This window comes from Phyllobates terribilis, unplaced genomic scaffold (assembly GCF_046119375.1).
Source record: "Phyllobates terribilis strain yellow unplaced genomic scaffold, ASM4611937v1 Scaffold_5__5_contigs__length_657084704, whole genome shotgun sequence".
NCBI lineage: Eukaryota > Metazoa > Chordata > Amphibia > Anura > Dendrobatidae > Phyllobates > Phyllobates terribilis.
The window spans coordinates 153,554,214-153,578,827 of record NW_027362765.1 but is presented as its reverse complement, the minus strand read 5'-3'; the positions used below and the strand labels follow the sequence as shown (position 1 = coordinate 153,578,827).

Genomic DNA, 24,614 nt, shown 5'->3' with positions numbered 1-24,614 from the left:
AATGCTATATGCATAAATGCCCCCGCATAAATGCCTCCCCTTAACTAAGTCTCAATATATAGGGACGTATCTGCTTAGATCTGCACAGATTTAACTCATTAACAATCAATCACTAGCTTAAAAGACAACAGGAGACCATAAAGTGCAGGGAAAAAAAAAAAAACAGACTAGTAAACTCGGCATGGATCATAAACTCTTAAAGTAAGTGTGATGACCTTTAAGTATCATGGAATAAAAAAGCTAGAGGAGTGAAAAAATATATACCAGAAATTGATAGGCTGCAGAGCATTGCATGGAGATATAATGCAGTTTTCAGGACAGATCACACAAGCAGTGAAAAATATATACCAGAAATTGATAGGCTGCAGAGCATTGCATGGAGATATAATGCAGTTTTCAGGACAGATCACACAAGCAGTGAAAAATATATACCTGTAAGAAGAGAAGAAAGAGGAATATTAGCAATGCCATTTTCTAACTGCCAGGGCACTTTGCTAAATTATGGCACTTCGATAAAGTATGCATAAATGCTATATGCATAAATGCCCCCGCATAAATGCCTCCCCTTAACTAAGTCTCAATATATAGGGACGTATCTGCTTAGATCTGCACAGATTTAACTCATTAACAATCAATCACTAGCTTAAAAGACAACAGGAGACCATAAAGTGCAGGGAAAAAAAAAAAAACAGACTAGTAAACTCGGCATGGATCATAAACTCTTAAAGTAAGTGTGATGACCTTTAAGTATCATGGAATAAAAAAGCTAGAGGAGTGAAAAAATATATACCAGAAATTGATAGGCTGCAGAGCATTGCATGGAGATATAATGCAGTTTTCAGGACAGATCACACAAGCAGTGAAAAATATATACCAGAAATTGATAGGCTGCAGAGCATTGCATGGAGATATAATGCAGTTTTCAGGACAGATCACACAAGCAGTGAAAAATATATACCAGAAATTGATAGGCTGCAGAGCATTGCATGGAGATATAATGCAGTTTTCAGGACAGATCACACAAGCAGTGAAAAATATATACCAGAAATTGATAGGCTACAGAGCATTGCATGGAGATATAATGCAGTTTTCAGGACAGATCACACAAGCAGTGAAAAATATATACCTGTAAGAAGAGAAGAAAGAGGAATATTAGCAATGCCATTTTCTAACTGCCAGGGCACTTTGCTAAATTATGGCACTTCGATAAAGTATGCATAAATGCCCCCGCATAAATGCCTCCCCTTAACTAAGTCTCAATATATAGGGACGTATCTGCTTAGATCTGCACAGATTTAACTCATTAACAATCAATCACTAGCTTAAAAGACAACAGGAGACCATAAAGTGCAGGGAAAAAAAAAAAAACAGACTAGTAAACTCGGCATGGATCATAAACTCTTAAAGTAAGTGTGATGACCTTTAAGTATCATGGAATAAAAAAGCTAGAGGAGTGAAAAAATATATACCAGAAATTGATAGGCTGCAGAGCATTGCATGGAGATATAATGCAGTTTTCAGGACAGATCACACAAGCAGTGAAAAATATATACCAGAAATTGATAGGCTGCAGAGCATTGCATGGAGATATAATGCAGTTTTCAGGACAGATCACACAAGCAGTGAAAAATATATACCTGTAAGAAGAGAAGAAAGAGGAATATTAGCAATGCCATTTTCTAACTGCCAGGGCACTTTGCTAAATTATGGCACTTCGATAAAGTATGCATAAATGCTATATGCATAAATGCCCCCGCATAAATGCCTCCCCTTAACTAAGTCTCAATATATAGGGACGTATCTGCTTAGATCTGCACAGATTTAACTCATTAACAATCAATCACTAGCTTAAAAGACAACAGGAGACCATAAAGTGCAGGGAAAAAAAAAAAAACAGACTAGTAAACTCGGCATGGATCATAAACTCTTAAAGTAAGTGTGATGACCTTTAAGTATCATGGAATAAAAAAGCTAGAGGAGTGAAAAAATATATACCAGAAATTGATAGGCTGCAGAGCATTGCATGGAGATATAATGCAGTTTTCAGGACAGATCACACAAGCAGTGAAAAATATATACCAGAAATTGATAGGCTGCAGAGCATTGCATGGAGATATAATGCAGTTTTCAGGACAGATCACACAAGCAGTGAAAAATATATACCTGTAAGAAGAGAAGAAAGAGGAATATTAGCAATGCCATTTTCTAACTGCCAGGGCACTTTGCTAAATTATGGCACTTCGATAAAGTATGCATAAATGCTATATGCATAAATGCCCCCGCATAAATGCCTCCCCTTAACTAAGTCTCAATATATAGGGACGTATCTGCTTAGATCTGCACAGATTTAACTCATTAACAATCAATCACTAGCTTAAAAGACAACAGGAGACCATAAAGTGCAGGGAAAAAAAAAAAAACAGACTAGTAAACTCGGCATGGATCATAAACTCTTAAAGTAAGTGTGATGACCTTTAAGTATCATGGAATAAAAAAGCTAGAGGAGTGAAAAAATATATACCAGAAATTGATAGGCTGCAGAGCATTGCATGGAGATATAATGCAGTTTTCAGGACAGATCACACAAGCAGTGAAAAATATATACCAGAAATTGATAGGCTGCAGAGCATTGCATGGAGATATAATGCAGTTTTCAGGACAGATCACACAAGCAGTGAAAAATATATACCTGTAAGAAGAGAAGAAAGAGGAATATTAGCAATGCCATTTTCTAACTGCCAGGGCACTTTGCTAAATTATGGCACTTCGATAAAGTATGCATAAATGCTATATGCATAAATGCCCCCGCATAAATGCCTCCCCTTAACTAAGTCTCAATATATAGGGACGTATCTGCTTAGATCTGCACAGATTTAACTCATTAACAATCAATCACTAGCTTAAAAGACAACAGGAGACCATAAAGTGCAGGGAAAAAAAAAAAAACAGACTAGTAAACTCGGCATGGATCATAAACTCTTAAAGTAAGTGTGATGACCTTTAAGTATCATGGAATAAAAAAGCTAGAGGAGTGAAAAAATATATACCAGAAATTGATAGGCTGCAGAGCATTGCATGGAGATATAATGCAGTTTTCAGGACAGATCACACAAGCAGTGAAAAATATATACCAGAAATTGATAGGCTGCAGAGCATTGCATGGAGATATAATGCAGTTTTCAGGACAGATCACACAAGCAGTGAAAAATATATACCTGTAAGAAGAGAAGAAAGAGGAATATTAGCAATGCCATTTTCTAACTGCCAGGGCACTTTGCTAAATTATGGCACTTCGATAAAGTATGCATAAATGCTATATGCATAAATGCCCCCGCATAAATGCCTCCCCTTAACTAAGTCTCAATATATAGGGACGTATCTGCTTAGATCTGCACAGATTTAACTCATTAACAATCAATCACTAGCTTAAAAGACAACAGGAGACCATAAAGTGCAGGGAAAAAAAAAAAAAACAGACTAGTAAACTCGGCATGGATCATAAACTCTTAAAGTAAGTGTGATGACCTTTAAGTATCATGGAATAAAAAAGCTAGAGGAGTGAAAAAATATATACCAGAAATTGATAGGCTGCAGAGCATTGCATGGAGATATAATGCAGTTTTCAGGACAGATCACACAAGCAGTGAAAAATATATACCAGAAATTGATAGGCTGCAGAGCATTGCATGGAGATATAATGCAGTTTTCAGGACAGATCACACAAGCAGTGAAAAATATATACCTGTAAGAAGAGAAGAAAGAGGAATATTAGCAATGCCATTTTCTAACTGCCAGGGCACTTTGCTAAATTATGGCACTTCGATAAAGTATGCATAAATGCTATATGCATAAATGCCCCCGCATAAATGCCTCCCCTTAACTAAGTCTCAATATATAGGGACGTATCTGCTTAGATCTGCACAGATTTAACTCATTAACAATCAATCACTAGCTTAAAAGACAACAGGAGACCATAAAGTGCAGGGAAAAAAAAAAAAAACAGACTAGTAAACTCGGCATGGATCATAAACTCTTAAAGTAAGTGTGATGACCTTTAAGTATCATGGAATAAAAAAGCTAGAGGAGTGAAAAAATATATACCAGAAATTGATAGGCTGCAGAGCATTGCATGGAGATATAATGCAGTTTTCAGGACAGATCACACAAGCAGTGAAAAATATATACCAGAAATTGATAGGCTGCAGAGCATTGCATGGAGATATAATGCAGTTTTCAGGACAGATCACACAAGCAGTGAAAAATATATACCAGAAATTGATAGGCTGCAGAGCATTGCATGGAGATATAATGCAGTTTTCAGGACAGATCACACAAGCAGTGAAAAATATATACCAGAAATTGATAGGCTGCAGAGCATTGCATGGAGATATAATGCAGTTTTCAGGACAGATCACACAAGCAGTGAAAAATATATACCTGTAAGAAGAGAAGAAAGAGGAATATTAGCAATGCCATTTTCTAACTGCCAGGGCACTTTGCTAAATTATGGCACTTCGATAAAGTATGCATAAATGCTATATGCATAAATGCCCCCGCATAAATGCCTCCCCTTAACTAAGTCTCAATATATAGGGACGTATCTGCTTAGATCTGCACAGATTTAACTCATTAACAATCAATCACTAGCTTAAAAGACAACAGGAGACCATAAAGTGCAGGGAAAAAAAAAAAAACAGACTAGTAAACTCGGCATGGATCATAAACTCTTAAAGTAAGTGTGATGACCTTTAAGTATCATGGAATAAAAAAGCTAGAGGAGTGAAAAAATATATACCAGAAATTGATAGGCTGCAGAGCATTGCATGGAGATATAATGCAGTTTTCAGGACAGATCACACAAGCAGTGAAAAATATATACCAGAAATTGATAGGCTGCCTATGACCAATTAGGTCATATGGACGTCATCGAGGAGGGTCCCTTGCCTTTGGTTTCTCCCTATGAGACCCCTGGTTACTCGAGCTGTCCTTCTATTATATCTCCTGAATAGCTGCCATATAATAAAACATTTGGCTTCCCCTGGCAAAATCAGCTCCTTGATCAGAAACCCCCTTAAGGTCGCTGAGCTACATTACCAGATGCTGCCTGTAGACAAGGGTGGCGCTGTTTCCCTTACTAAGTATTTGAAAATATTTGGATCTTTCTATAAGACTGAATTACAAATAAGCATTGACTTTTTTTTTCTTTTTTAAATCTTTTTCTTCTTTAATTTCTAAAAATCCCATTGAATGTTGTTCCCAGAGCTGTATAATGTTGCACCTGTGTATTCCTGCTTTTTGCCATAAAAATATCATTTTCATTGAAATTGGAGCTGTTTGCAGCTGGTGCTTTAGTCACTTTATAGAGAGAATTGTCATGAAATATGGCCGTATGTGGGATTAGCATATTACTAGGCACATCCTGAGTGCAGGTTGATAAGCAGGGAGGGGGGTTTATATGCTTATTGTCTTTCTTGTTGGGAAGGTAGATGGGGTTTAGCTTCTTTATACAAATCTAGAAATTCAAAGAGTATCCAATACCTGGAAGATTCTTAAAGGGATATGCCATAAATATCTGACAGGTGTGGGGTCCTTCCTTGGCAAACCCCTGATCGTTATTGCTGCAGGTTGTAGGATTGAATGCCGAGCACTACATTCATACATGGCCATCTTATGCATAGGGTGGGGGGTGTACCTCCTCATACCCTATGGGGGTATATAGACATCATAATGGAAGCCCCTGTTATGACAAGTTCAAGTAATTAGTGTTTTGCATAAACAACCATCCTACATGTACCCTGCAGTGTAATCTGCATCTGATCACCACTGGGTGCCATATTCTAAAATGGGAAACTATTATCCCATCTATTTAAAGGGTACCCACCTCCTTTCTTGGGGGGTTGGGGGCGTCTGCTCATTGGTTCTGCTCAGCTTTCCACAGAGAAGAGCAAGCAGGACCCAAATTCATAAGAAGTTTAAATCTGAGGAGAGCAGGGCCAAGTGGAAACATATGAATAAAGTGCCAATCACCCCCCTCATTTTGATTTCTGGCCATACACATGTCCTAGCTGTCAACCAACATATCGCTGTCTCTCCTGATCCCCCCCATACACATGAGCACTCTGACAAGCGCTCGTGTGTTTTCTATGGAGAGAAATTAGAAAGCTGGCAGAGGGTCATCTCCCCTAAAAACTAAAGGCTAAAGGGTCCCACGTTGGAATTCTAACTGCCTAATCGTTGTTTCCCCCCATCATCTGTTAGGAAGCGCCCATACCAAGCAGATGTTCTCCCTGGTCCTGCAAAAATCTAGAAGTTTGTCCGACTTTCACCTAATGTGTTTGGGGCCATTAGCTCTCGGGCTGTTCTGTTTAATATATATCCCTACGATAGGAGTAGAGCATAGTATACTTTAGGGAATTGTTATCTAAGCACTTTTCTGTTGCAAACCTCCATACTGGAAGTGCATATAAAATCTTCATGTGCCTGTACCTTTAAGGTAACGAGCAGGCAGCAGCTCTGCATTTGCTTTCATCTACGTCTTCCTTACAAGTCGTCTGGTTACTTCTGCTCTAAGGAAATTCCCGACTTGTTTTTGTACTCCTGCTCGCTCGGTGGTTTCACAAAGTTTGCAAATGAGTCATCATGGCGGCCATCAGTGAGCTATTTCTCTGTATACGCACCGCTGGGACTGTGATCGTTGCGGGTGACCCTGAAGCGCGTTAACAGTACGACATTACAAGCACTCTTGTCATATTGATCTCTGCAGAGTTCAGTGTCACCGTGAACGTGGGCCTTTAATGCTATGGATAATTCCAGTCTTGACTTTATATTCTGTGACAAAGGCAAATAATGAAGCAATGCTCGGTGTGGAGGTTGGAACAGCTGCCGATCCTTGCAAAGTGCTATTATTCACAGGTAGAAAGAGTCACTCTGTGAACTGTCTACAGCCGCCATTCTGTACCCCACATCCATGTGCAGCCATCCATGATGTTCACCCAGCTTTCCCTGGTTCCTGACTAGCTGTATCCTCCAGATCCCTGCAGAACTAGGCATTTTTCTCATCCTAGAGTTTAGGAAAGCTGTACCAAAAATGCTGGCAGGGGATTTAAAGGGGTTTTCCCATTCTGGAAAATCTCCTTTTTCCCTGTTGTAGTTGGTTTTCAAAAACTAAAACGGAACTTTACTCGCCCTCCCTGGGTCAGAGTCTCCGCAGCTCTGATGTCGTATAGACAGTACCTCAACCAACAACGGAGCTCAGGTGCGCGTTCCGATTGGCTGCAGCGCTACAGGTACCAGGAGCATAGTGAAAAAAGGAGGAAAACTGGAATTTTTAAGGCTAAAAGGTACCAGGAGCAGCAGTGTAGACTTGGTGAGGGACCCAAGGAGGGTGAGTAAAGCCGAGGGGCAGGGGTTTTCTCAAACTGGAAAACCCCTTTAAATATGAATCTTTTTCTCAAATGTTTTCTCTGACTGTAGCATACAGATGTTGCTTTATTTAAATATTTTTTTTTTTTTTAGGAATAACTAATTATCTCCTATACATAGGATAAGGGATAATTCTGACCACTGGTGGTTTGATTGCTGGGTCCCCCAAGCGATCCCGAGATCGGGACTCTGGATTCCCAATAACAGGGCTCTGCAGCACCCTCTTGATTGGAGTGGGGATGCGTTTACTCGGCCTCCGCTCAACTCATTGTCTATGGGACTGCTGGTAATAGCAGAGGGCTGTACCTGGACCTATAGTCCGAGTATGCTCACGTCTTCTCCATTCAGGACTGCAGACTGCAGAGCCCCGATGCAAAGATAAAGGATAACTTAATTTCTGGGAATAATCCTTTAGCCTAACCGCTCGCTCACTGCTGCACATTTTGCATTTTAATGCCAAGTGCATAATCACTCCAGGATACCCGTATAGCACAATGTGGTGGCTAATTTGGCGCATGATACATCTGTATGATCGGTTGAGCTCAAAACTAAATCACCCTTTTATATATGCCCTTACACACCACAGAGGGGCTCCCCCGATCTCACTTCTCCACATGGCAGAACAGAGATCTTCTCTGACAAGCCTGGATGGCCATACATTACATGCCAAGCCGACTTCTTGGGAAATATATGCCTAAAGCCCCTATACACAGTAGATGAAAATAGGCCCATCCTGCCATTTATCTGATATGAATGAGGCCCTACTGACTCTTCCCTGTCAGATGATATTGGGGTAAGAAAGGATCAAGCAGTTGGAATTTCAGGGTCCAGTCCCTCTTCTTGTTTTCAGGGGACTAGACGATTCGGCAGACAAATCAATATCGTCTGGTTCAGCCAACATTAGTCTAATGTGTATGAGGGGCTTTAAAGGGAGTTGGGAGAGAGCGTTCTGGCCATCTCCCCTGTATGGGCGGCTTTAGGCTTGGCTTCACCTAGGTGATTACAGCCGATCGTGGAGGCAAGCTCCATATTAAAATGGGGTGGTCTTGGTCACATGTCTCTTTTAACACTTTGATCTCTCTAAAGGGAACTAATATAACTATAGGTGGAGGAATGGCATCAACTTGTATGTTCATATTCCTATATAAATGGTATATATACGTACTTCCACTTGTAGCTACTGTACATGTCCAGGGAAAAGTGCATTCAGCACCATTTTTTAAAAGGAAGACGGTTCTTTGATATCCTTTTAAATGTAATCTGTCTTCAGGTTTTTATGTAATCTGAGGGCAATATGAGGTAGGGGCTGAGACACAGATTTCAGGGATGTGTCACTTATTAGGCTGTGTGCTGTTGTTTCAATACAATGAGTGTTTTATCACCAGGAGATTAACACTGCAGGACTACAGCTCATGTGCAACCAAGTCCGCACGACTGATTAACAGCTTACTGTCAATATAAAATGTACACCCAAAGCTGTGGCGTGGGTGGCGGCAGTTTTCTGAGCTCTGCTACATCTCAAAACTCTGATTGTATCAGCTGCTGCACCCAGTAAACTAAGTAATATGTTGCTGGAATCGGGGTCTCTTTTCCTACATTATGTGGCTCTCAGATGAGGTAGCAAAAACCTGGTGACAGATTCCCTTTAAACCATTAGTTATAGTCCATGTAGTTTGCTGTAGTCTATGCAATCTTGCATGTTGGATGGTCCTACTTCCCCTGTCAGATTTTGAGGCGACTATATGCTTAAGTATGGCCACACATATGGCTAAACCAGCCCATATTTCATCCAATACCAGTGGAGATTGATGGCTGTTGGATTATCAATTATTTTGGATTAGAAGACAGGTTACAGTATTTAATGGTAATTTATAGTGGGTTATGTTATGGCAAAGTAATCCGAGAGACTGCGGGGACGAGTTATAAGTGTCCGGGCCATGACTTTATTACAGGTTTATTAGATGTAATTCATTTTACTGCATAAGTGAGATCCGTGATGGTAAAATAAATTTAACTTTTTATCACTAACCTCTAAGCTTCCATGTGCCGGTCAAAACTCAGGGAATGTGTCCTAAGATAATTGCCAATAGTTTTTATCAGGTTTTTTTTGACAAATGTATTTTATAACTTTTTTTTTCTTTTACCCCTCCCTATAAAAAAATAAAAATCTTGCAGTTTTCACACTGGCCACTAGGGCTTTTTTAGACTCACTTTTTAGCCTCAATGGTCAGACTCCCGACCCCATCGTTTGAATTGAAACATCTAATGAGCGTGTGCAAATGTCGTTCTGATTGGTGGATCCTGTGCTATCAACTGCGTATAGAGGTGATATGTGTCATTAAAAGGCTATGTTCTCACGTGTCAGTTTTGGAGCATTTTTTTTTTCTGTAGCCAAAACCTTCACTCTTATCAGTACAAACACTGCGTATAAAACGCAGGAGACAACTTATTTTTTTTTTTTGCTGCATTTTTCAGACGGATTACTTTTGTGATTTGTCTACTGCTCATGTTAATAAAGTTAGTTTTATTTACCAAAAAATGCTTCTAAAAATGCATTCTGCTTTTTTTTCTTTTTCTTTTGCAGCATTTTTTCACATTCTCATTGCTATTTATGGGTGAAAAAAAAACCTGAAAGAATTGACACGCTGCAGATTTTCAAAAATGCAGCAGTTGTCAAATTCAGTCACGAAAAAAAAAATGTGCATGTGAGATTTCTGAAATCTCATAACTTTGCTGGTACTGTACAACTCCACTTTCTGCAGAGAAAAAAAAATGCTGCAAAAATGCCACATGTGAACATAAGCCTAATACTGCCTCTGATAATGCATCTGCTGAAAACTCTTCGTTGGGGCTCACAATGTAAATTCCCTATCTATAAGTCTTTGGAAGAATCCAGAGTACCCAGAGGAAACCCACACAAACACGGTGGAGAACAAGTATGAGCCCAAAAATAGCCCCAGTGGCCTCGGTGAAATTTGAAAGATTACTATTTTTCAAAAAAATAAATAGATTGTAATATGAAAAAAATGTAAAAACCCTTTGCCAAAAATTAGATAAAAATACATGTAGCACAAAAACCATATATAAACAATAGGTCATTATCTTAGGCCACATTCCCTTTAACGTGGTATTCCCATCTTCAAGATCCTATCCCAATATGTAGTAGGTGTAATAATAATAATAATATTAGCAAATCAGAAGAACTATTCTACATTTCTATGTCACTTGCCCCATATACAGGGCTCTGCAGTAGCTTAGGTATCCATGGTTACGATACTCATGTACTGACAATTAGGTGTTAGTGGTCATAACCATGGATATTTAAGCTACTCCAATGCCCTGCACATGAGGCAAGAGAAATAGCGAATCAGAAGAACTATACTACATTTCTAATTGGAGGTATTTGCTAATATTATTATTATTATTACACCTTCTACATATTGGGATAGGATCTTGGAGATGGGAATACCCCTTTAAGCCTAAGTGGGCAGTGCAGAGCTGGACCCAATGCTGATGTGGAGGTCTTCATTTTTTACAAGGTGAAAGGACTAGTAAAACCTAGTAAAGCGGTGGTGTAAACTCTGCAAGCTATCCTGTGGATAGGTGTTAACTGGATGATCGTTGGGGGCCTGATTGCTGGGACCCCCACTATCCCAGCTGTGAAATGCTATCAAAATGAGGTGATGGCCGCCAGTGCTCTAATCATTGCCTATAGGACTGCAGGAGAAAGCCGAGCACTGTACTCTATTTCTGGCAGTTCCAGAGAAAATTAATAGGTCTGTGACTTTATTCCTTGCTGGTATAGTCTCTTATGTATTTATATGTGTGGGTCCTTTACACATCGGTCGAATATGTCCAGTTTTTGCTCTTTATTCTTGCTGCACCTCTGTGTTGTTTTTTTTTTGTTTTGTTTTTTTATCTAAATACTCCATACGGTTCCAGAGATATGGGTCTTTTTATTTGGTGATCATTTTTCTGGCCTTTAATAAGGGGTGTGGCTCACAGGATTCTCTGGGGGCGTGTCTCTAGGCTTCTCTGCATTCTTACTCTATAAGCCACACCCTCTTGATGGAGACCATTAAAAATTTGCACTAAAAATAAAGTCCCATATCTCTGGAACTGTATTTCGGATTTAAAAAATAACAAAAAACGAATACTCAGGGGATCAGCAGGAAGAAAATAACAGCAAGAACTGTCCACTTTTGACCTGGCGACCAGTCCCCTTTAAATCTACAGCAGATGAAAATCATTCATTCCTTTAAACTTTTATTTGTATGATGCAGAAAGCAAAGTCATAAAGTCGGCGTAATGCTGAAGTGGGTGTGGATGAAAAAGCTAGTAGCCAGCTATCTGATTATAGCGGCCGCTTCCAAATGAGGGAACCAATAATTCAGCTGCCTTGGATCGCAGCCACTAAATATCCTCAGTCTGGCTTCACACGGGCAACTAATAAGAATCATCAATTTGGCTTCGGGCAAAGCATCAGCCTTCTGTTTTCTTAATATAGATATACACAGACATGCTTGGCCAAGTAGAACTGCACCTATGGTAATTAGCTTAGTCAGTGCATTGAATGTGTAATGGATGATGATGAGCCCAGGATCATTTTATATATTTTTCTTTTTACTTTCTTTTTTTTTTTCCCCTCCTGTAGCCCGGTCTCCTGTTTTCAGCGCAATGTTTGAGCATGAGATGGAAGAGAGTAAGAAGGTAAGATATTGTCATTTAAGGTTTGCTTAACCTTATAACGACCAAGTGCCATAAATGTACAGTCCATGGTCGTGTGCTTTAACCCCGCAACACTCTGGGTTAAAGCTACTGCAATCAAGCAGGAGCAAGTCCGGTCCCCAGCTGTCAGATACAGCCAGAGACCCTGGGGAGGAAATGACAGCAGTTTATCACTGCTTCTGTCTTCTATTTCGCTGGCTACATATCTCTTAATGAGCGCTATGCAGTGAATAGAAGCAGCCCTGCCAATGCTTCTGCTTCTATAGGACTTAGTGTCCCCACACTTGGACATCTCCTTTAAGGCATTTTCACACCTGGTCATTAGGGGCTTAAGATTTTTCTTGTATACTTGTCAAGTGGATTTGTTATTACCATTCTTCACTGAAGTTATAGGCTGTGTTCTCATAAACTAGACCAGTAAATTTGTTATTAGCTTTCTTCAGAGAAGTTATAGGCTGTGTTCCTATAAACTTGTGCCGTGGAATCATAGCTATCTCTCCAGGCCACAAAAAAGTTTGCCTGAAACTTATTTAGGGTGTCGAATAAAATATTACATTTTATAGTTTTTTGTATTTTTTTTGTGGGGCCCTTTTTTCTTAAGAGGTCAGCCTTTTTGGGAGTGGAAGAAAGATTACAGTTTGCTGCTTACAGTGGCCTACAGTACTGATATTCACCACTGTGCTAAATCTCATTGCAACAGGACTTTCATTTCGGCCTTGAGTGTGTATGTATGTATATATAATATGCATGCACACACAAAATGTATTTATTTATTCAACAGTGTATTTTTTTTATTGCTTTATTTTAAAGCATCACTCTTTTTTTTTTTTTTTTTAAATTTCACCGCCAGAGTGGTATCACTAATGTATATTAGCCCCTACTAATATACTTACCAACCGCCGTCTTCTGCTGTTCTCGGCCCCGCTCCGGTCGTCTTCTACTACTTGTGACCTGCTGGATCGCTCCAGTGTTTGCTGGGCGAGCCGGAGGCCACATCTCATAAGTGTATGAGAGCCAGAATGAGACTCTCAAGAGACTTATATTCAGAGGTTGTGACAGCTACCTTTGACTTCTGGTCAATCAGGAGCTGCGGTCACAAGATGGCATAATTGGACCGGGAAGAGCTGAAGATGGCAGCTGGTGAGTATATTACTACAGGCTCAGAAAAGACATTATAACCAAAAACTGGAAAAATAAGCCCATATTAAATTTAGACTAAATTCTATTAAATTAGTTGTTGGAGGTACCAAAAACACCAATAGATAATCATATAACTACCATCAAATCAAATAAAGTACAAGAGAAAAAATGACAAAATGTATCAAACCTTTATTATAAACAATCAATTATACACAAAAGTAAAAACCCATTAAAAAACCCACATAGAATGAAAAATTGGGCAAATTGTGGACAAAATGATAATTCGATAATTACATTTCCATCTGTTGAACGTGGAGTCATAGGAAAATATATAATAATCAACAGTACACAAAGTATTAATTTTATATGTTCTATATATCAGGGGTCGACAAAGTTGTTCAGAATCTAGGAGCCAGCCCAAAAATTTAGGAGCCAGAATTTTTTTTAAGCAAACTTGGTTTTTAATTTAACAAAAAAAACATTACAAACGTTATAAACAACATTTTACTTTTAAAGATAATAAATATTATATTTTGATATTTTAGATTTTAGGCAACATTCTAGTGTTTTTCACTTTGCTTTTTGTGGCCATGAACATGCCTTGTGATTTTAGAGCTGAAGTACCAGTGGTCCACAGTTGACAAACTGTACATATAGACCCCCTCACACACGGCGTCTCCCCGGGGAGCACGGCCTTTGTATGTACTTACACAGGTATCGGGAGATGAGAACGGGCCCCCGGCCACAGCGATCCTTCCCCTTAACCCAACTCTCCCTGTCCAGTCCCGGAGCATAAGGGGGGCGGAGCAAAGTGGAGAAGGCGGCCTGAGCGATACTGTCCCTGCTTCCTCCGATTGGATGACTCCGTGCAGGAGGTGGGATTGGATTGAGAGTATTTTTTTTTCTTCTCAACTCAACTCCTCAAGCACCAGGCAACATTTTCTAGGCGCCAGACAACATTTTCTAGGCGCCACTGGCGACCAGGAGCCTGAGTTTGTCGAGCCCTGCTATATATGCAATATTGTTATAACAAGTATTCTATCATAGAGAGTGCTAGAGACTCTGATAAAGAACGCAGGTTTAGCGTTCGAAACACGCTGCTGTATCCAACCTATATGGAAACCCTTTTTACTGGAATACATTTTTTTTGCAAATTTACGAAACTGGAATCCCTTCATCTTTAATTTTTACTTTCTATGCAGTATTGCTCCCTGTTATCTGCTGGATTGTACTGCTGAGAGGATGACTAGCCTTCAGTAATCATTGACGGGGCTTCCAGGAATGTGTGTAATATATATACACATACATGTGAATGCTATTAGTAGTTCTGTGAATGAGGATTAGTTCCCCTTTAATAGGGGATTAGCGGTGTTAATTTGGCAGGCCATTATCCTTTATACACGGGCCGTCTGACAGCTGTGCGCTTCCGGCCCAGTGTAATTCATAGCGGCCAAGCACTGTAGGTTTCTACGTTTCGGTCTATTATGTTGATATATGGTAGTGCTTGTACCCACTTGGACTTATGATGACGTGAGGGATGATCTGACATGAATAAAGTTTGGAATATTTACTATTTGTTTTTCAAACTTAGAATCGTGTGGAGATTAAAGATGTGGAGCCAGATGTCTTCAAGGAAATGATGTGTTTTATATACACCGGGAAGGCATCCAACCTTGACAAGATGGCTGATGATCTTCTGGCTGCTGCAGATAAGGTATGATTATCACCGGCACTAACTGATTTATTAATGAGGACTAATTATCAATCACGATCAGGACTGAGAGGCTTCTTTACACCAGGAATCAAAGGCAAGGAGATAAGGGTATTCTCCTACCATCAGGTGAAAGTAGGTCTCCGGTTATGAGAATACCTGGGATGGAGCTGTGCCCAGAAAATACCCTGGTTGGCAGGGCTGTGGAGTCGGAGTCTGAGTTGGAGTCTGTATAAAATGGACCGACTCCTAAAATATACACTGCTCAAAAAAATAAAGGGAACACTTAAACAACAGAATATAACTCCAAGTAAATCAAACTTCTGTGAAATCAAACTGTCCACTTAGGAAGCAACACTGATTGACAATCAATTTCACATGCTGTTGTGCAAATGGAATAGACAATAGATGGAAATTATTGGCAATTATCAAGACACCCTCAATAAAGGAGTGGTTCTGCAGGTGGGGACCACAGACCACATCTCAGTACCAGTGCTTTATGGTGATGTTTTGGTCACTTTTGAATGTTGGTTGTGCTTTCACACTCGTGGTAGCATGAGATGGACTCTACAACCCACAGAAGTTGCTCAGGTAGTGCAGCTCATCCAGGATGGCATATCAATGCAAGCTGTGGCAAGAAGGTTTGCTGTGTCTGTCAGTGTAGTGTCCAGAGGCTGGAGGCGCTACCAGGAGACAGGCCAGTACACCAGGAGGGGGCCGTAGGAGGGCAACAACTCAGCAGCATGACCGCTAACTCTGCCTTTGTGCAAGGAGTAACAGGAGGAGCACTGCCAAAGCCCTGCTAAATGAACTCCAGCAGGCTACAAATGTGCCTGTATCTGCACAAACGGTTAGAAACTGACTTCATGAGGGTGGTATGAGGGCCAGACGTCCACAGATGGGGGTTGTGCTCACAGCCCAACACCGTGCAGGACGCTTGGCATTTGCCACAGAACACCAGGATTGGCAAAGTCGCCACTGGCGCCCTGTGCTCTTCACAGATGAAAGGAGATTCACACTGAGCACATATGACAGAGTCTGTAGACGCTGTGGAGAGCGATCTGCTGCCTGCAACATCCTTCAGCATGACCGGTTTGGCAATGGGTCAGTAATGGTGTGGGGTGGCATTTCTTTGGAGGTCCGCACAGCCTTCCATGTGCTCGTCAGAGGTAGCCTGACAGCCATTAGGTACCGAGATGAGATCCTCAGACCCCCTTGTGAGACCATATGCTGGTGCGGTTGGCCCTGGGTTCCTCCTAATGCAGGACAATGCCAGACCTCATGTGGCTGGAGTGTGTCAGCAGTTCCTGCAAGATGAAGGCATTGAAGCTATGGACTGGCCCGCCCGTTCCCCAGACCTGAATCCGATTGAGCACATCTGGGACATCATGTCTCGCTCCATCCACCAACGTCACGTTGCACCACAGACTGTCCAGGAGTTGGCGGATGCTTTAGTCCAGGTCTGGGAGGAGATCCCACAGGAGTCCATCCGCAACCTCATCAGGAGCATGCCCAGGCGTTGTAGGGAGGTTATACAGGCACGTGGAGGCCACACACAATACTGAGCCTCATTTTGACTTGTTTTAAGGACATTATATCAAAGTTGGATCAGCCTGTAGTGTGTTTTTCCACTTTAATTTTGGGGGTGATTCCAAATCCAGCCCTCCACTGGTTAATAAATTTGATTTCCATTGATGATTTTTGTGTGATTTTATTGTCAGCACATTCAACTTTGTACAGAACAAAGTATTCAATGAGAATATTTCATTCATTCAGATCTAGGATGTGTTATTTGAGTGTTCCCTTTATTTTTTTGAGCAGTGTATAATAAATTGGGTACAGTAGTTCAATGCAGTTTGTGGGGAATATTTTTTCATAAGAATTTGTGAAGTTATGAAATGTCCTATAAATGTCTGTCCTATTCCTGATCTAAGGCTCTAGACTTTTAGCTGAGATGAATCTCTGCTACAGTAAATTTATCACTTAAACATGAGCCATGTATCAGGGAGTTGGAGTTGGAGTCGAAGGTTTGGCTTACCGACTGCACAGTCCTGGCACCCATGCATGGTGTGATGGAGCAACTGTGTTTCGAGGGGGCACCTTGGATGGTGCTGTTCCAGGAGGGATATAGGACCTGGACATAAGCACCCAAGAGAGTGACATCTGTACATAAGGAGGGGTACCTGTACATGAGGGAAGGGCACCCTGTCTGGCTTGTGTGAATGAAGGGGAGTACCTTGGTTGCCACCAATGCATGGTGTGGAGGGGCACCTAGGATGGGGCTTTCCATAAGGAGGAGGGGAGGCAACATAGGGTCTGTCACTCAGGAGAGGCACCTGTGTATTGTAGGGAACCCTGAATGGCACCTTGTATAAGGAGGAATGGAGCCTGTACACTGGGAGTAATCCAGGAGGGGCATCACTACATGGGATGTTGGCACTTGGAAGGGTCACTTGTTCATGGATCTGGACACCCTGGATTGTGCCTGTATATGGGGGGGGGGGTTTCTAGATGTCATCTGTGTTTTGGGGGACACCCTAGATGTCTGCTGTGCATAGGAATAGCATCTGTATGATGCCTGTGCTTGAAGGGGGGGGGTGGTTACGCTGGATTGAGCCAATGCGTTAAGGGGCACCTGGATGGCTCCTGTATCTGGCGGGACACCCTGAATGACGCTATGCACTTGGGGGGCACTCTGGATGGCACTGTGTATTGGAGCATCCTAAACAGCATTGTGCAGTGCATTGAGGAAGGGGAGAACATCTTGCTTCGCATTTTACATTAAGAGCTGCACTGCCTTTCTTGTGGTCGCTCTTCATTTTGGCGGTGTAGTGCTGATGGGTTGCACATAGAGATAATGGTACCTGGCTGTTACTATGGCATTAGAGTCCATGTAACCTTCTGTGTAGTAGTAGTGGGGGCAGCAGGGGCTTGTCACACTCTTGGAACCCGTCTGTAGTAGCTTGTGCTGTGAGAATAGCCCGTCTGTAGACCACCGGTCAGCTATTGCTGGGAGGGAGACTGCGCATTTATTTACCTGCGATATTGTACTATTAATGGTGCCCATCCAAATCTCACAGTGTTTGCTCCGTTGATGAGAAGCTCCCCATAGAGCAGAACCTCCGCACAGGTCAGGGTCATATTGTCCCAGCTTTACTGGTTTATACTGGTTTAGATTCAATCAAATGATTAACTCCTGGCCCAGAGAGGCCTGAATCCTCCCAGCAGAAATCTTCACCAGTTCAGCCACAAGTTGCAGTACAGGGTTTCTTTATTTCCTTTTGTCTTCTGAATCATCTCCTTGTAAACATTTTATAAGTACAGCAGAAGAAAAGTTCCTCATCCTCTCCCTGCTCGTAATCCTCCACAGTCTCTGCAGTCAGGAATAACAGACAGCCGGGCTCGCTCCTCCGCCAGTCTCAGGGGCATATCTGGTGATATCTGACACTGCGTTATTGTTTGATTTGCTACATAGACCTCTCATTTGAGTCTGTGAAAGCTAAGGCGGCAGAGCTGGGCTGATTGCAGCAGGCTCTCCACTTTTATACCCATAATGCACTGGGGGAGATTTATTAAAGGGGGTTTCCAGCACTTCAGTATGCACGGCCTGTCCTCAGGATAGACATAATGGCCTATCTCCTAGTATACATGCTGATCAATGATTGAAGGGGCCACGGCACTCCAGCGAGCCCCGAGCCTTTTTGAGCATTCACAGCACTGTACTTTCTGTATATTTGTTTGAATAGGACCGAGTCATAGAGAGCTGCAGTACTAGGTACAGCCACTGCCAAATCTATAGCGCTGTTCCTGGTAAACAAATAAAGGGGATGTGGTGCTCCCTGGATCACTGGTCCCTTTTAATAAGGTGATTTACGGGTCATGCCCGGATTCAGACGCCCACTGATCTGATATTGATGGTCTAAGAAAAGGCCAGTAAAGGGTACGTTTACTCCAAACCATTAATATGACCAATAAAAGATAAGCAAGTTGTTTCTTTTATGACCCCAAAGCAATGCTGTAGCAGCAAGAAGTCCTGTATGTATGTGTATTGGGGTGAGACCGTGCACTTCCAGCTGTTCAGCCTCACGCTATATTCCCTGCTTAGCGACACTTTCCTATCATTACTTGACATGTCTTTCACACTAATGTACCATCCCCCTGGTGGTGGTGATCCGTCCCCCCTGGAGGTGGCGATCCGTCAGTGAAACATTTTCGGGGGACATGTGCTGCATTATTGAATTTTACATAATCGATCCTTACTATCTGTCTATGGTAACCCGGGGTGCCAGCGCAATATAAGGAGATAAGATATTGCTACTCGGCATATTATAAACCATGAAATAATGGCAAATATGAATTATTTTAATCCTCATGTCATTATATGAACTTTTAAATTTAATAAAGGTTACATTTTATTAACTTGCTAGAGAGGGGTTAATATAATGGGGTTATGCCCTTCTGTTTTTTTACAGGTTTCCTTTACTATTAAAGAGGTTTTCCACTACTTTAACATTGATGACCTATTCTTTTTCTATTCACTGTCTGATCAGTGGGTGGGAACCCTATTGCTCCACTATTATTTTGCCCCAGCTTTAATAAATTTCTCCTTTTTGGCTATATTTTTTTTCATTTGTAGAATTTAATTTAATATATGCAAATCCAGTCCGTGTACTCTGTTAGGGTAAATTGATATGGTAGAGGGTGGTCTTCATGGGTCTGAGCGACTTGTAGGCAGTGGATCATGTGGGGGTCTTTGAGCTTCCATTTATGACTGGTCAGAGACTGTTTAATAACCTGCGGCTTGTCATTGGTCCTACCATACAGGCAGAGCAGACCCACCATCCACCATTGCCCCTCACTTAGGGAGTCGCTGATTGATCCGGGAGAACAGGGTAATAGAGAGGCGTTCTGTCTTTGATGCCATTGGGTTATACATAAGAGGAGGGATGGAAAAGGAGAATGTATTTCAGCTACAGGCGGATTTAGCGGCCGTGTCAATAATGCAACAAGTTGTAGTAATTACAGCTCTTTGAGGAGACGACTTCCAGCCGTCTGTAGGAAGCCACAGGGATGCGGTGTAAACGCTGTAAAGTAGATATATATACGACCAGACTGCGGGGAAATTGAACAAGACGAGTGTTTTTCTGCTGCTCATCAGCTGTTAATGTGTGAGGCACAGCTCCGGAGGAACGGACGCTGCACCTTCTTTTTTTTTCAGGTTCTTCAATCCTAGGCCTGAAATGGGGTCATCCCGTAATGTGGCGAATCCACACTAATGTATAAGGGAATTGCCTGTATAGCAATTTCTTTATATATTTCTGTGATTGGGGAAGTCTTGATGTTCCTTATAAGTCCATCTGCAGACATTTGGACGTTACAGCAAGTTTTGCTTGTTGCTTTTGACAGTTAAAGTGTTATTCCCATCTCCAAGATCCTATCCCAATATGTAGTAGGTGTAATACTAACAATATTAGAAAATACCTCCAATTAAAAATGTAGTATAGTTTTTCTGATTCACTATGTCTCTTTCCTCCTGTGCAGGCTTTGCAGTAGCTTAGGTATCCATGGTTACGACCACTAGCAACTATATCAATGGTCGTAACCATGGATACCTAAGGTCATGCAATGCCTGCACAGGTGGAAAGAGACATAGTGAATCAGAAAAACTATACTACATTTCTAATTGGAGGTATTTGCGAATATTGTTATTTATTACACCTACTACATATTGCGATAGGATTTTGGAGATGGGAATACCCCTTTTAAATAGATTTCCTGAGACTTTAAAACCATTTCCACAGGTTCATGCTTGGATCGGGAAACCCGGCTTAATTTTTGGGTGTCCATCAGCTAACTGCCTCGTAGACATATATGAAGGAGATAATACAGGTCAAAAGACCTGACGCTCGGGCTGGGAGCATGGTGTGTGTTCGTTTCACAAACTTGGCAAACTGGCTTAATATTGATGACCCATCCTTAGAATAGGACAATACTATTTGATTGGTGGAAGGCCGACTTCTACCACCCTCACAAATCAGCTGATTGAAGGGGCAACAGTGCTGCGGTGACTTCATTGCTAACCAGAAATAGCGCCGTAGTTCAGTAGTGGCTGAGTCTGGTATTACAGCTCACTTTATTCCCTTGATTTAGATTAAGTTGCAATACCAGGAACATCAACGGTAAGATGTACGGAGCTGTGCAGAAAGACCGCTGTGAAGATATATTAAAAAGTTTCCACTACGTCACTCATTATTGCTTTGCATTGGCAAGTGTATGCCAGGACACGTGCACGGCCAGCAGGTATAGTGTACATGTCCTGTTCTAATGAATTCAACAAGTGCCCAATATCTGCCAGTCATGAACACATTGTGGCAGTCACAGGCCAATGTCTGGTCATCAGCACCAATTACCTCCCGATGTGGAAGTGGAATTATTCGGTACTGATTTTGACTTAAAAAAAAAAAACAACAAAACCTAAAGATTCTAAAAAGTGGGCATTCTCTTTAACCCTTGCCATGCTAGCAGAGTCTAAGCCGATTATCCTCCTGTCCACAGTATGCTCTGGAACGTCTGAAGGTGATGTGCGAGGAGGCTTTGTGCAGCAACCTGTCCGTGGAGAACGCCGCAGAGATTCTGATCTTGGCTGACTTGCACAGCGCAGACCAGCTTAAGACTCAGGCTGTGGACTTTATCAACTAGTAAGTGATTTTATCTTTTAATTTGTACATAGTTCTCCATTATTAGTAATCAAGATTATTATTGCCCATTTAGAGGGCACCTGTCATCAAACTGTTGTCTTCCTGCAGCCACTACTAGGGGGCACATATCGCTCACTATATTGGTATATATTGAAGCCAATTGTAAGTGTGTCCTGTAAGCTCCCTCTAGTGGTGGCTGCAGGAAGCCAGAATATTCTCATTTATGACTATACAGAAAATTTGAAGCCATGCCTCAGCCTACAAACCCAATAGACCTATATACATTGTAAGGGCTTGTGACTCTACTCTAAGCCATCTGCATCATGTTCCTCTCCTTCTGTTTCCCTGTAGCCATGCATCTGATGTCATGGAAACTTCAGGATGGAAGTCTATGGTGGTCTCTCATCCACACCTGGTGGCAGAAGCATACCGTTCCTTGGCCTCGGCTCAGTGCCCTTTCCTGGGCCCTCCTCGCAAGCGCCTGAAGCAATCCTAAAATCGAGCTCTTGTACAGATAATCCACTCTTGATCTGGAGCCACTCTCTCCTCTTCCTCATCGCATGAGAGACACTGGTGGGGGAGGGGGTGAGAGAGGAGGTTTCTATCTTTACCTCCCCGACATTGTGTGTGTTGCCACCCTACTCTCCTTTGCCACGTGGCCAGACTGAGCCTTCTGTCTCCCGTATCCTGTGAGGAGCAGGGAGAATAATAGACTTGCCCTCCCTGCGGGTGTTTCCCTGCTGGAACTTTACCTTAATTTATAGGGGCGGAGAGAAGTTTCTGATCTCCATGGAGGACTTTTGGAGTAGACGTTCAAGGGCTGAGACTGCAAGCTTTCCACAGCTGCTCTCCAACCCCACATTTTTGTTTTTCCCAAACAGTGCAGGGGCTAAACTTATTATTTTTTTTTTTTAAAGAAAGCTTTTTAATTTTGCTTTTAATACCGTTCCATAAGATTAGAGCATCTACTCACTATAAACTTTAATTTTCCAAGTTCGTTATCATTGACCGTTCAGTCTGCGGTGAGTTTGCTGGATACAGTCTCGGGGTCCTCATTTCATTAACTTTCAATTACCCCAGGAATATTAATTTGATCAGGTCCTTTAACTTCATATAGATATATCATTGAACGATGGGGTATTATAGATGCAGTTTTTAACCAATGGTTGGTAAGATAAATTTAGACCAAAACAACCCCTCAGGTTGTACCCCAGCCTTTATCAGGGTGTGTCTGGCATTGAGATGCTGGATCCAGCAACCAGAACCACCGACTGTTTGACATGGCTGTGATGTCACCTACTTTGCTTTGACCTTGTCCTCACCTTCTTGTACCTGCAGGAGCTTCTATGTTACGTTGTGAGGCTCAGCCACTGATGCTTCAAAGCCAGTAGAGATTTTTTTCTTTGTTTTTGGAGACCATAAATAATTCCTATTTTGTATTGTGCATCACTATCCTTTAAACGCATTCCATCTTACGAGAGTACTGTGGAATTAAATATTCCCGTCATTAGGCTAATCTCACTATGGGGCACACGGGGAGGGGGGTTGCTTTCTGAAGTGGTCCGTTCTTTATCATGTGCAAAGAATATGCCATCCTGTGAAGCTGCATTCACGCGGTTATGTAGCTGGCATCTTGGGAGTAGAGTGATTGCTGAAGATTGCTTACAGCAGCAAAACCTTTCCACCTTGAAGGGGAGATATTGAGAATGAAGATCTCGCTTTTCACTGAACACAGGTGACGGCAATGTAGGAATATCTCCGTGGGTGTTATACATATTTTTCTGTCCTGGCAATGAGATTTTAACTTTAAAGGGGTTGTTCAGGGTTAACAAAACAACATATCTTCTCAATTCGAAAAACCAGCACCACATCTGTCCCCAACTTTCTTATTGGTATTCTAGTAAAAGGGAACCTGACACTTGATTCATGCTGCCCCAAACCAAAGACATCATGAATCAGAGCCTGGCTGTGCGGTTACAGCATGTATATATTACTCTGAAACTCTCCAGCTTTTCATAGAAATCATCATAGTTTGGAGAGGCAAGATGAGTGTAGTGCGGACCCAGGCCTGCCTCTCTTCGCCCTATACCAGGTGATTGACAGGTCTCCCTATGTACACTGATGAGACCTGTCAATCACACAGAGTGGTGTGAGCAGAAGCCTGTCAGGGATGTTATTGGACTAGTCTCCTCTCGGCCTATAGTCCCTGTCTCCTCTCGGCCTAGAGCCCCGGTCTCCTCTCGGCCTAGCGCCCCTGGTCTCCTCTCGGCCTAGAGCCCCGGTCTCCTCTCGGCCTAGAGCCCCTGGTCTCCTCTCGGCCTAGAGCCCCTGGTCTCCTCTCGGCCTAGAGCCCCTGGTCTCCTCTCGGCCTAGAGCCCCTGGTCTCCTCTCGGCCTAGAGCCCCTGGTCTCCTCTCGGCCTAGAGCCCCTGGTCTCCTCTCGGCCTAGAGCCCCTGGTCTCCTCTCGGCCTAGAGCCCCCGGTCTCCTCTCGGCCTAGAGCCCCCGGTCTCCTCTCGGCCTAGAGCCCCTGGTCTCCTCTCGGCCTAGAGCCCCTGGTCTCCTCTCGGCCTAGAGCCCCTGGTCTCCTCTCGGCCTAGAGCCCCTGGTCTCCTCTCGGCCTAGAGCCCCTGGTCTCCTCTCGGCCTAGAGCCCCTGGTCTCCTCTCGGCCTAGAGCCCCTGGTCTCCTCTCGGCCTAGAGCCCCGGTCCGGCTCTTCAAACTATGTTTTCTCTGAAACGCTGGAGCGTTTCAGAATAAGATATACCTGGCTGCAATCATGCAGCCAGGCTCTGATTCATCTGATGAATGAAGTTACAGATTCCTTTTAAGAACCATTTACGTCAATGGATATGAGCTGCAGTTTCAGACACAACCCAAGGACAGGTTTGCAGTTGCATATGGAAGAAAGCAGCTA

At 42.3% G+C, this 24,614-nt stretch overlaps 1 protein-coding gene across 2 annotated transcripts in view; it reads left to right on the top strand.

The window, feature by feature from the left end:
- SPOP (speckle type BTB/POZ protein) overlaps nt 1-23,634 on the top strand; it is a 41,715-nt gene extending 18,081 nt beyond the window's left edge. For both annotated transcript variants that reach the window (XM_073683224.1, XM_073683223.1), the window contains exons 8-11: nt 12,077-12,132; nt 14,882-15,004; nt 21,557-21,699; nt 22,051-23,634. In XM_073683224.1, the coding sequence (XP_073539325.1) occupies nt 12,077-12,132; nt 14,882-15,004; nt 21,557-21,699; nt 22,051-22,195 (467 nt within the window). In that variant the 3' untranslated portion in view covers nt 22,196-23,634. The remainder of the gene's footprint in view (nt 1-12,076; nt 12,133-14,881; nt 15,005-21,556; nt 21,700-22,050) is intronic.
- Nucleotides 23,635-24,614: the final 980 nt, after the last annotated feature.